Source organism: Peromyscus maniculatus, chromosome 7 (genome assembly GCF_049852395.1).
Source record: "Peromyscus maniculatus bairdii isolate BWxNUB_F1_BW_parent chromosome 7, HU_Pman_BW_mat_3.1, whole genome shotgun sequence".
Lineage (NCBI taxonomy): Eukaryota > Metazoa > Chordata > Mammalia > Rodentia > Cricetidae > Peromyscus > Peromyscus maniculatus.
This window is the reverse complement of record NC_134858.1, coordinates 98,923,172-98,936,339: the sequence shown is the minus strand read 5'-3', so window position 1 is coordinate 98,936,339 and position 13,168 is coordinate 98,923,172. Positions and strand designations below refer to the sequence as shown.

At 38.4% G+C, this 13,168-nt stretch overlaps 1 protein-coding gene, 1 non-coding gene and 1 pseudogene across 2 annotated transcripts in view; 1 reads left to right on the top strand and 2 right to left on the bottom strand.

The window, feature by feature from the left end:
* Ppp2r3a (protein phosphatase 2 regulatory subunit B''alpha) overlaps window positions 1-13,168 on the top strand; it is a 155,016-nt gene that overhangs the window by 34,740 nt on the left and 107,108 nt on the right. Inside the window, exon 2 of the mRNA XM_076576919.1 lies at window positions 7,001-9,417. Within this exon, the coding sequence (XP_076433034.1) occupies window positions 7,426-9,417 (1,992 nt within the window). The 5' untranslated portion in view covers window positions 7,001-7,425. The remainder of the gene's footprint in view (window positions 1-7,000; window positions 9,418-13,168) is intronic.
* Window positions 2,502-2,630, bottom strand: LOC121831227 (small nucleolar RNA SNORA24). The gene has a single exon (XR_006074603.1). It is a non-coding gene; the product is annotated as a small nucleolar RNA SNORA24 (small nucleolar RNA).
* On the bottom strand, window positions 12,211-12,714 carry LOC102927493 (small ribosomal subunit protein uS19 pseudogene; annotated as a pseudogene).

Sequence of the window (13,168 nt, the reverse complement as noted above, 5' to 3'; positions counted from 1 at the left end):
AAAGGTGTGTGCCACCACTGCCTGCCTCTGTTTTTCTTTTAGGCTGGATTAATCTTGTGTAGCTCAGTGTGGCCTTGAACTCACAGAAATCCCGATGGATCTCTGCCTCTGAGTGCTAGGATTAAAGGTGTGTGCCACCACTGCCTAGTTTCTATGTTTAATCTAGTGGCTTGTTCTGTCTTCTGATCTTCGAGCAAAATTTATTTGTTCAAAATATCACCACACCCACCTCTCCCCCCCCCCCCCCACACACACACCACATTCCCACCCCCCATCACTCCCAGGACAACTTGCAGTAGTTTTCTGTCTTTCCACCATGTGGGTCCCAAGGACTGAATTCAGGCATTCAAGCAAGCACCTTTACCTGATGAGCTACTTCATAGGCCTTAGGTATGGTGATATATTGTGTACCCTAATATACTTGTCTGAAAATCAGAGAAACAGAACAGCCAGCCACTAGTTCTTACCTCTATAAAAATCCTCAGTCTAAAGAGAGTGAGTTTCTGTTTCCTCACACCTTATATACCTTCCTCTGCCCAAACATCACTTCTGGGATTAAAGGCATGTGTGCTTCCCAGTACTAGGATTAAAGGCATGTGCCACCACTGCCTGGCTCTGTTTTCAGTGTAACTTTGAACTCACAGCAATCCAGACAGATCTCTGCCTCCCGAGTGATAGGATTAAGGGTGTGTGCCACCACTGCCTGACCTCTATGTCTAATCTAGTGGCTGGCTCTGTCCTCTGATCCTCAGGTAAGCTTTATTGGAGTATACAATATATCACCATACTTAGGTTTGTTTTTAAAACAGTATCATGTAACCCAGGCTAGTCTCAAATTCTCTATGTAGTAAAGGCTAGTCTTGAACTAATCCTCCTGCTTCTACCTCCCAAGTATTAGAATTGCAGGCATGAGCCACCATGCCCAACTTCTCCTAGTTCCATTACTTTTCTATCTTTTTCTTTCTGACCTCTGAGAATCTGCTCCCTCTGTTTAACCCAAAATTATGAATGATCCCTGTGTCCTCAGTCCAGAACTGTCCTCATGTTACATCCTTACCCTGAGTATCTTCTCAGAGCTGCATCTCCACCTGTGATCTTTCTGTTGACTGTGTTCACATTTTATTCAGTTATCGTCTTTGGTTGCTCAGTAGGTACCTCCCCATATAACACAAGAACAGTGAAACCATTTTTACCTTTTCTGTGCCCATCCTTGAGTTAGAACTCATTCTCTTCCTGTTATCTGCTGTGCTTCCCTCCCCTTGCCTCACTAACCGTGAATATCCTAAGAATCATTACCATGGATTATTCACCATCATTCTCCCAATGCCTGACATAGAAGAAAAAGTGTTTTATGAATAAATTGGAGCAATAGCACTTATTAAGCATTTTCTTTGTCCTGGGTGTTATAGCCTAGCATATGTGAAATACCCTAATTTTAATCCCTAGCACTGAAAAAAAAATGGGAAATCAAATAAATATATTTCAATAAATGAATGGGTAAACAAAAAATGGTATGATACTACTCAGCAATAATAAGGAATACCTTATCATACATGATAATGTGAGATATTGAGAGAAGCCAATCTACATAGTTGTCCAGTTGTTTCTTACCCTGTGTCTCAAATAGTAAATTGCTGAGTTAAAGATATATATTTACATGTACACATGCACTTTTTAAAGGTTTTTAGATTCATAGGGCCAATCTCTTTCCCAGAAAAATGACAAATTTATACTTCTACTATTAGGGTAAAAGAGGTGCCTTGTTCTCCTGGAATGATACATTCCACATGTTGATTTGATAGATAAAAGTACATTATGGACTTCTTGACAGAATTAGTGCTTTCCTCCCAGACAATGAAGTCAGATCTTCATGCTAGTGCAGGCAGTAAATCTACCCGCTGAGCCATCTCAGAAATGTTCTCTATTAACCATAGGGGTTTTAGAGGACTGCGGACAGATAGAGAGGCAAGAAGTAGTAGTGGAGTTAGAGAGGGTCTTGGATTTGGGGATGGAGAAATGATGTTAGGAGGTCACTGGTCACTTCTCTACTGCTTCTCTGATCATTCAGATACTTACTCTGACTTATGACTCCTGAGTTTTTATTGATAAGGAATAATTAGATAAATATATCAGTGCACTGTGATTAAAGAGATTTCAGACTGATTATACAATCAAGAAGTCGGGGTGGCTCAGGCCTCTCATTTCAGTATGAGATGGGTTGGTGCAGCCAGAAAATAGGTAATTTAAGACCCACCTGGTATCAAGGAAAACCTGTATCTAGAAAATAAATATGACAAATAAAAACTAAAGAAGGGTTAAAAAAAAAAAAAGTATGTTAATCTGTACTTCATTGATCACTGGTGAGCCTGCACGTTTTTTCATTCTAAGACATTTTGTCATTGTTCATTAGTAAAGAATCTTGTTTTTCCTAGAAACAGGTGAATAATAGTTTAGGAGACTATGCCTAATAACCCAGCATCACACACGTTTTTAACAGTGAAGAATGTTACTTGTCCATGTCAGAATCTGATACCAATTGAATGATGGTAGCTTTGTCAATAACAAGAAGATGATTTTCCATGACTGGGAAAGTAAAATATTTTTTAAATTATAAAATTGTATCATTGGAGAACAAATCTTCATTTGTCAGTGTTTCTGGTTGAGGTGTGTGGCTTCAGAAATAGTATGAGATGCTTCTGGGCAGGCGGGATAGCACAATTGTGCATCTTGAATGTATCATTAGTTACAGAAGAAAAGGATCAACACTTTCTTCTCTCAAAAAGGAGTGGATATACAGAAAACTGATGAAATCCAAGTACTAGTATCACTTTCCTGGTTTTGATCATTGAACTGTAGTGGTACAGTAAAGTGCACTGTTATTACTGGGGGAAACTGGGCAAAGGGATTCACAGAAACTCCATGTACTATTTTTTCAACTCCTGTATGTCTAAAATATTTTACAACTTAAAAGAAATCTTTTAATTTAAGTACAATTCAGTTCTTTTGTTACCCTAGCCACATTTGAAGTATCCCCATGTAACAAACTACAGGCATATCAGATAGTATAAAGTATTTCCATCAACTTTGGAAGTTCTGTTGGATAATATATATTCTTTGATTTATTTCTAATTCTAGTAAAAGATGAATTTTTTCATGCTACTTTATTAACCAGTTGTTTGGCTACTATTCAGGCCTAAGGAAAACATTTTGTCTATTTTCTGAAATTTCTCAAAAAAAATATTTGGGGTTTTTTGTTGTTGTTATTGTTAGTTTAAGAAGTAATCTGACATATGTTTTAATATATATTAGGCATTTAAATTTTCTAGTAATTATGTATTTTGATTAGTACAGATTAACTATATTAGGAAATACTCCTGATATATCCCATATAGTTATGTGATAGCTCTCAACATTATTAGTTTATTTCTCCTTGTATCCTTATTCAGCATTCTTTAAAAATTGTAGATTTATAGCTGGGTATGGTGCTGAACACCTATAATCCCCAGCACTTGGGAGGCTGAGGCAAGACAACTGTAATAAGTTTGAGCTAGCTTGGGCTATATAGTACCAGGCCAGCCAGGGCTATATAGCAAGACCCTGTCTCATTCCCCTCAAAAAAATTAGATTTCTAAAAAGGTATATCATTCTTAATGCTTGACATTACTTCTTTCTTAATTTTTTTTTGTTTTTTTAAATGTATATTGTGTGTCTGTGTGATTATATGCCATGTGTGTACAGGTGCCCCCAGAGGCCAATAGATGGCATCATATCTCCTAGAACTGGTGTTACAGGGAACTGTGAGCTGTCTGATGTGGTTGCTGGGAACTGAACTCAGGTACTCTGGAAGAACAGCGAGTGTTCTTAGCCATTGAGTCATCTCTTGCCCCAACTTGATGCTATCTATTTCTGTGCTCTGTGTTTGGGCTGTTTGGGTTGCATGTCTTGCATTGCTGTGTTTAGCTTTTGTTCCATGACACTTTTTATGGTTGGACTACTTTATAGTTTTCCCTAATTACTGGACACCTCTGTTACTGTGGAACTTCTTTCTGCATCAGCTCTATCCAATCTGGATATATCTAGTTTTATATAAGCCACCTGAAATGCTGAAGATAAGTTGAGGATGAGGCAGTTCAAACTCCATTCACATAGCAACTAATTTAAGACACAGAGAAACAAAAATAGGGCTAGGGAGCAAGGTGTGATGGCTTACTCCTATAATGCCAGCACTTGAGAGGCAGAGGCAGGAGAATTGCTGCAAGTTGGAAGACAGCCAGGGCTACACAGTGAGACCCATTCAGATCCACCTGAAGAAAACCACGAAGAGAAAGGTGATAGAATATTAGAATTAACATTTATATCTTCCATGGGGAAAATCCAAGCATCATGATGATATCAGTGTTCCTTCCAAATGATAAATTTATTATATTTGTAGTTAAACTATGGGAAAATTTCTTAAAATTGACAGTTCAACAGTTTATCTAGAATACAGTCAAAGAATATTTAGAAGATAAAGAATCAGAAATTATGGATGTAGGTTGTATCTCAAATTATCAAAACTTTAATATTAATTATAATAGTATAGTACTGGTACAGAAACAGTGACCTTAGATCCAAAGAAGCAGCAGTTAATACTGTAACCACCATGGAATTTCAACACAAGAAAGATTTCTTTCCTGACATGGTAGTGAATGTCTATAATCCCAGCACACAGGAGACAAAGGCAGAGAAGTTTGAGGCCAGCTTATACTACATAGTAAGACACTGTCCCAGAACAACTATTCTTTTTTTTTTTTTTTTTTTTTTTTGGTTTTTTTTTTTCGAGACAGGGTTTCTCTGTGTAGCTTTGCGCCTTTCCTGGAGCTCACTTGGTAGCCCAGGCTGGCCTCGAACTCACAGAGATCCGCCTGGCTCTGCCTCCCGAGTGCTGGGATTAAAGGCATGCGCCACCACCGCCCGGCTTTATTCTTTTACATTAATTGTTTCTATAGTCACTAAATTCCCAATACCTAAATAAGTAAAGGATAATAATAGACAGCCTACCAAAAACAAATAAATGAAGTAAGTACAGTAGTTTTATAGGATTAAAGAAATAAAATATGAACACATTTTTTTGTTTTTAAATGGGTAAAGATTTTTATTATTAAAATGCCAGTAGTGCTGGGCATAATGGAGCATGCCTTTAATGCCAGCACTCAGAAGGCAGAAGCAGGTAGATTTCTGTGAGTTCAATGCCAGCCCAGTCTACATATCATGTTCCATTCTAGCCATGGCTACATAGTAACACCCTGTCTCAAAACAAACAATCACCAGTGACAGTGATGGTCCCATGAAATTTATATTCTCCTTCACTGCTATATTTATCTTTCCTATCATAGCCTTAATGCACTGTTCTTGATTCATCCCTATTACACATTCCGTGGTTCAGCAAATCATGTTGGCTATACTTTGAAATAGATACATCTAAACATCTGCTACACTGTTACTATATTGGTTCTAACTTCCCAGCATTCCTGCCTGGCCACTTGCAATCCTATTTATTTCCCTGTTGCTTTCTTTGTCTTCTATGTGCCTGAAAGCAACATCCAAAATCATCTGTTTAAAATGTGACTCTTATCGGGTCATTTCTCCATTCCCTGTTCATCAGTTGTGTCCTGGTGTTCTCAGAGGTAGAACAATTCCATTATAGAGGTCTATGGCTCTTGCCTGATTAGACTCCACCTTTCCTTTCTGACCTTACCTCTTATACTGTTCTTGCTTTCTGTGCTTCAGCCACATTAATCTCCTTATCCTTGTAGTAAATCAAATATGATCCCAACTCAGGACTTTGCACTTAAGATTTAACTGCCTGATATGATTTACCTGGTGATACCTTTTTGGCCTGCTCCCTCTTCTTTGCTCAGATGTTAATAAAGATGCCACTGATTTCTCTTTTTAAACACCCCTATATTTTTCTGAATCCTTACCCTGATTGATTTTCCCCACAACACATATCTAATGAATTATATGTTTATTTACATGTTACTCTTTTTCCAACTAGATTTTCACCTCAGTAAGGTCAAGGTTGTTTTTTATTGTTGTTGTTGTTGTTGTTCACTGCTATAACCCCCAGCATTTAGAGCCAATGATACAGTAGGCATTTTGAGTTTTGTGATTAAATAGCATTGACAGAATGTTTTTGGAAAGCCACTACTGTAGATTTTACAAGCTGTTCTTTAAGTAAGGATAATTAAAGAAATCTTATGTAGATGGCAAAAAAAGAGAGAAAGAAATATACATGAAGCAGGGTCCAAGAATACTGGACCAACAGCAATAATGAAGGTTGTTTGTCTGTGTGTGAGAACAGAGAAGATGATAGAATAATTCCCAACTGTAGAGGAACTTTCAAAACTAGGAGTAGGCCCCGAGTGCTGGCAGGCTTTGAGAAGAGACTAGATTGACAGAAGCAGAAGGTTGGTGCAGAGAACAGTAGAAAATGTGGGGATAGGTGGCTTAGAAACATGTCAGAGGGCTTGAAAGTGGATCAGAAAACTATTCTTGATCCATGAAGAGAACAAACAATAGTGTTCATTCTTTTTTTTTTTTTTTTTTTGGTTTTTCAAGACAGGGTTTCTCTGTGTAGCTTTGATGCCTGTCCTGGATCTCAATCTGTAGACCAGGCTGGCCTTGAACTCACAGAGATCCACCTGGCACTGCCTCCCGAGTGCTGGGATTAAAGGCTTATGCCACCACCGCCTGGCAATAGTGTTCATTCTTGAGCTGTGAAGATGAGACAACTGTCTAGATATAAGCTTGTTACTGTTATATACAAAGGTAAGAAGAGTAATATAGGAATATCAGTTGGGCATATACAAGAAAGCAGAATTGAGGTACTACTTAAAGTACTGAGTATAGAATGTGAGAAAACAAAGGCCTATATTAAATATCAGCAGCAAGTTATATGATGGAGAATAGAGATCATTGATTAACTGCATTGTTTAATTATTTTCTTCTTTTATTATAGGTTTCTCTGTCGTTTACAGAAAAAAAATGGATCACTTAAGGATTTGGGGGACTCAGCTATCACAGTACTCCTGTACCACCAACTAAGAATATGACAGTTTATGGCAATAAATTTTCATAATATAGAACCACTGAAGAATTAAAAGAAGATATTCTTTCATAAAAATAATGCTATAGTATCCAGTTATTAAATAAAACTAAAATATATAATATTTAAATTATTAGACTTGCTAATATAAGCATACATGTGCAGCAGCTACTGTATACTGATAGTTACCAAACCTCAAATTTAAAGATTTCCTTTCATGGAAAAATTACTATATTTTGCAAGAAGCCACTGAACATTGTCATTAAATATTTTTTCAGAGAAGTATCATTTCAAGAAACAAAGTCTATAAAGTCCTACCACTAAGTGAATTTGATATTATGGCAGCAACTTACAGACTTGTAGTTAGCACCGTGAACCATTATAGTAGTGTGCTGATAGACCGGCGTTTTGAACAAGCCATACATTATTGCACTGGAACCTGCCACACCTTCACACATGGAGTAGACTGCATTGTGGTGCATCATAGTGTTTGTGCAGACCTCTTGCATATCCCTGTGTCTCAGTTCAAAGATGTAGAGCTGAACAATGTGTTTTTGCCCCATGAAAATGGGCTTTCCTCAGCTGAAGACTATCACCATCAGGTCCTCACAGGCATACCCAGGGCCAAGAAAGCATCTACATTTCAGAATACCTGTAACTTAAAGGATATTGCAGGAGAAGCAATCAGCTTTGCCAGTGGGAAAATAAAAGAATTTTCCCTTGAAAGACTCAGAAATTCAAACCATGCAGCTTACAAAAAAGGAAGAAAAGTTAAATCTGACTCATTTAATAGGAGGTCAGTTGATTTTGACTTACTCTGTGGCCATTATAATAATGATGGGACCTCTCCATCCTTTGGCTTACTCCGGAGTTCCTCAGTTGAGGAAAAATCTTTATCTCATAGAAATTCATTTGATACAAACCTGACTTCCATGCTTCTTCAGAACTTTTCTGAAGAAGACCTAGTTACTCAGATTTTGGAAAAACATAAAATAGATCATTTTTCTTCTGGGACAGACATAAAAATGTGCTTGGACATCTTACTGAAATGCTCTGAAGATTTGAAAAAATGTACAGACATCATAAAACAATGCATAAAGAAAAAGTCAGGAGCTAGCATCAATGAAGGAAATGGCAATGATGCAATTTCTAACTCTGAAACTGTCTATATGAATGTCATGACCAGGCTAGCATACTACCTGAGAAAGTTACCATTTGAATTTATGCAGTCTGGGAATAATGAGGCCATAGATTTAACAGAACTTGTCAGTAATATACCTAACTTACAACTGACTCCATTCTCCCCAATATATGGGACTGAACAGCCCCCTAAATATGAAGATGTTGTCCACCTATCAGCCCTTGACTCTGGACAGTTTCAGACTGTTGAATTGCAAGATGACAAGCATAATTTTAAACAAGCAGACACTGTAAAAGCCACTCCAAACAACACAAATTCCTTGTGTAGCTTGGAAGTAAACAATCCTGAAACTCTCAAACCTGTGCAGCTTCAATCTCCATCATTAACCACGAACCCTATAGAGAATGTTTCTTCTAGTAACTTAATGGAAACTCTTTATATTGAAGAAGAATCAGATGGAAAGAAGTCATTATTAGATAAAGGACAGAAAACAGAGAATGGACAAGGTCAAGGTCTGCTAAAGGTAAATGAACATAAAGAATTTTCAGACCATGATACTCATCTTAAAAAATGTCCTGCCTCAGTGCAAAATGAAATTGGTAAGATATTTGAAAAGCCAACGATGGTTCATCCACCTAAGGAAGAATCTAAATTAGAAGTTCCTACCATTGAACTAAAAGGCCAAAGACACTTTATGAATCCTAATAGTCAAGAAGAGATAGACAAACTGTTAATGGATTTGGAATCATTTTCACAGAAGATGGAGACCTCTCTTGGAGAACCACTTGCCAAGGGTAAAAGCATCAGTTCTCTAAATAATCATAGTCATTTGACTGGTCAAATCCATGAAGATCTTGAGCCTAAGCCTGTAGTCTCCTCACCTGCAGAAAAAGTCTCACCTTCCTGTCTAACAAGGATTATTGAAAACAATGGACACAAAATAGAAGAAGAAGACCGAGCCCTCTTACTTCGGATTCTGGAAAGCATTGAAGACTTTGCTCAAGAACTAGTTGACTGCAAATCAGGCAGAGGAAGCCTATCACAAGAAAAGGAAATGATGCAGATTCTACAGGAAACCTTGACAACTTCCTCCCAGGCCAGTCCATCTGCCTGTAGGAGTTCTGTTGGTGAGAAAGCCAAAGATAGTACTTCAGTTGTTTTGATTCAGCAGACACCAGAAGTGATCAAGGTAAGAGCCAAAAATCATGAGTCCTGGGAATTCTTCAAATACATGTTTTATTGTTTGTAAAGTGTATAAACTGAAAATAATTTTGTTAGCCATTTCAAGTTCTATGCTAGGAATGATCTCAGTTTAGTCGAAAAGCAGCAAAGGATTTGAATTAAGTGGATTGTTTTCATCTGTCCTGTCCAGGCCCATTATCTTCCTTCTAGGTTCTGTGACTAACAGAAAGTCACTTAGCCTTAGTATATATCCATGCATGTAAAGAATTAATATGTTCATGCACAACATAAGCAGTGAAATATGACACTTACATAGAGTAGATGATTTAATATTAATCCTCATCCTTCCCAGGTAACCAAGAAATCAGTCCTTCACATATGTGCATGCTTCTGTAAGGTGAAGGATAGGGTACAAAAGACAAGAGAGCCTGAATTTATTTTATTTTTATTTATTTATTTATTTTTATTTTCTTGGTTTTCTGAGACAGGATTTCTCTCTGTAGCCTTGGCTGTCCTTGAACTCAGAAATCCACCTGCCTCTGCCTCCCAAGTAATAGGATTAAAGACATGTGCCACCACTACCCAGCTAGAGCCTGATTCTTAAAGAGCTAAAAATCTAGCTGATGAAACAAAATTAATGTTCCTGAACAGTATTTAAGCATGTAAACCAAGTACTGTCAGTGCAGCAGGCCTTCAAAGAAAACGTGTGTGAGGTTTGTTTCTCTGTGCAAGTTAGAATAAACAACAATTTGAACCAAAGACGTGTTTTCCAAAGATTTTTCACTTTACCTCTAATTACTTTACTGATTGTGAACACTTGGAGAAAGACAATTATCTAACCGTTTGTGTAGATGACTTTGTCAGGGAAGCAAGATTCTTCTTTCTCAGAATGTCCAGGGGTTAAGCAAGGGACTCTGCTACTCCACTTAAGGACTCAGTTTGAAGCCTCCACGTTCTTGATAGCCTATTGTACAACCTGGAATATAGAGAATATGTAGCCTGTGAGTTCACTAAGAAGAAAAAAGAATGGTGTTTTAACTATCTGTCCCAAATATGACAGCTGTCCCAAATATGACAGACTTTAATTTGACTCATAATCTACTGCTCCTGACCAAAAGTCCATGATATGTAAAACATCAACTATTTGCTAAACCTAGTATCTACTATATGGAGATTATAAATGTCAGCATACATTCATTCACAGATATAAAGCCAAATTAGTAAAAGTAAGTTATAAAATATATGAATTATCTTGAAATGTACAAATTTGTACTAAAAAGAGGAGGAAGTACAGGGATACAATAAATACAATGTTCAGAAAAATAACCGTGGAGCAGGGGAAAAGGTGCAACCAGGAAAAATGGGCAGAAGGCCTCAGTTGTTTACATAATGTTGTCTTTCTACTCTGGGTGGTAAGTAGTTTCTCATGTTACTTATGCCATTTGTATATTCCTAAACATTATGTAATTTTTAAAGGTTGAATTTTAGAGATGCCAAGTTAAAAAATAAAGGTATCATGGCTTTTGCCTTTAATCCCAGCACTCAGGAGGCAGAGTCTGGTGAACTCTGTAAGTTCAAGGACAGCCTGACCTACATAATGAGTTCCAGGGCAGCCAGAGATACATAGTCAGACCCTGTTCTGAAATAGACAAACAAACAAATAAATAAATAAATAAATAAACAAACAAAGAGTTAAATATTATTTTAGCCTTGTTAAAATTTTTGTTTGAGGGCAAGATGAGTCAGAGAGTCAAGGCACTTTCCATGCAAGACTTAGTTCAATTCCTGGGTCCCAGGGAAAGGAAATAACTAACTCCACAAGTTGTTCTCTGACACCTGCACACATGTGCCCACAGAGATGCATCATGCACACACGTACACAATAATAATATATAATTTTAAAGGATTTTTAATTTTTGTTTATTTTTGAGACAAGATCTCATTTATATAGTTTTGGCTGGCCTGGAAATTACTGTGTAAACCATGGTGGCCTGGAACTCATAGATTCTACCTGCCTCTGACCCCTGAGTGCTGGGATTATAGAGCATGCTATATCACCCAGCAAGGTTTTAATTTTAAATGTGCATGTATGTACATGTGATTACCGTGCCTGCAGAAGCCAGAAGAGACTGTTGGCTCTGTTGGAGTTGGAGTTACAGGCAGTTGTAAGCTGCTCAGTGTCAATGCTGGGCACTAAACTTGAGTCTTTTGGGAAAGTGTATGCATTCTTCATTACTGAGCTATCTATCCAGCCCAATATATAATTTTAAAATTTCATTTGTTCTGGGCAGTGTGGTCCAGTTTTTTAATCTCAGAATTAAGAGGTAGAAGCAAGAGAACCATGAGTTCAAGGCTAGTGTGGAATATATAGTGAGTTGAAGACTAACCTGAGCTCCCTAAAAGACCTTGTCTCAAGAAGACAAGGGCTATGGATGTAGCTCAGTGATAGAGAACACTCACCTATCATGTAATACCCAACAGCAGTGGGGCTTGAGGGAGATTATTTAATAAAACAAAGTGATACCGGGGGGTGGTGGCGCACGCCTTTAATCCCAGCACTCGGGAGGCAGAGGCAGGCGGATCTCTGTGAGTTCGAGGCCAGCCTGGGCTACCAAGTGAGTTCCAGGAAAGGCGCAAAGCTGCACAGAGAAACCCTGTCTTGAAAAACCAAAAAAAAAAAAAAAAAAACAAAAAAAACAAAGTGAACGTGATCAGATGAAAATTTCTACCTGGTACACATTTATAGCCATTGTTCTGTGTACTTCTTTAGTTGTCAGAAACATTACATTTTATTTATTTATTTATTTATTTTTTAACCAAACACAAATCTATTGGCCACAGCTACTTGAGGGGGATGAAGCGGGAGGAGTGGGTGGCGCCGATGCCAGGCCGGCCGTGCTTCACTGGCTTGTAGGTGATGGAGAACTCGCCCAGGTAGTGGCCGATCATCTCTGGCTTGATCTCCACCTGGTTGAAGGTCTTGCCGTTGTATACGCCCACCATGCTGCCCACCATCTCGGGCAGGATGATCATGTCCCGCAGGTGCGTCTTCACCACCTCCGGCTTCTCCATGGGCGGCGCCTCCTTCTTGGCCTTCCTCAGCCGCTTGAGCAGCGAGTGCTGCTTGCGCCACAGGCAGCGGTTCAGGCGGCGCCTCTGCCGGGCGCTGTAGAGCCGCATCAGCTGCTCGTAGGACATGTCCAGCAACTGGTCCAGGTCCACGCTGCAGTAGGTGAACTTGCGGAAGGTCCGCTTCTTCTTCTGCTCCACTTCAGCCATCTTGGCGGCAGCTCGGAAAAGGAAGCTACATTTTAAAACAATATAGTACATACTTAGTTATTAAATAATGATTTTGCTCAGGTGTTCACTGAACATTTATGGAAACTCTGGATCTCATTTGTTGATTCATAAATGTTGATAATGTTAGTTTTAGAGAAAAAGCCCAACTCACAGTCCCAAGGGACCTGGTCTATGCACTATTTCCAGAATTCAATTCAAGAGATGACAGTGGTGAAGATAGGAAGGAAGTTTCATAAAAGCACTGTGGCCATCCCAAGAGAAAGAGGACAGTGACCTAAGACCTGTCCTCAGCGAATTGACCAAGCTTTTACATTCCAGAAAAGGGAACAGAGGCAAATGTTAAAGGTTCACATAACTGGGGGTTTGAACAGCTTAGCAAAGCAAGCAGTCTTATGTAATCCATGGTCAGGTTGATCATGATTATCTCTAGATGGCAAGCTATGCTTTTGGGTCACAAG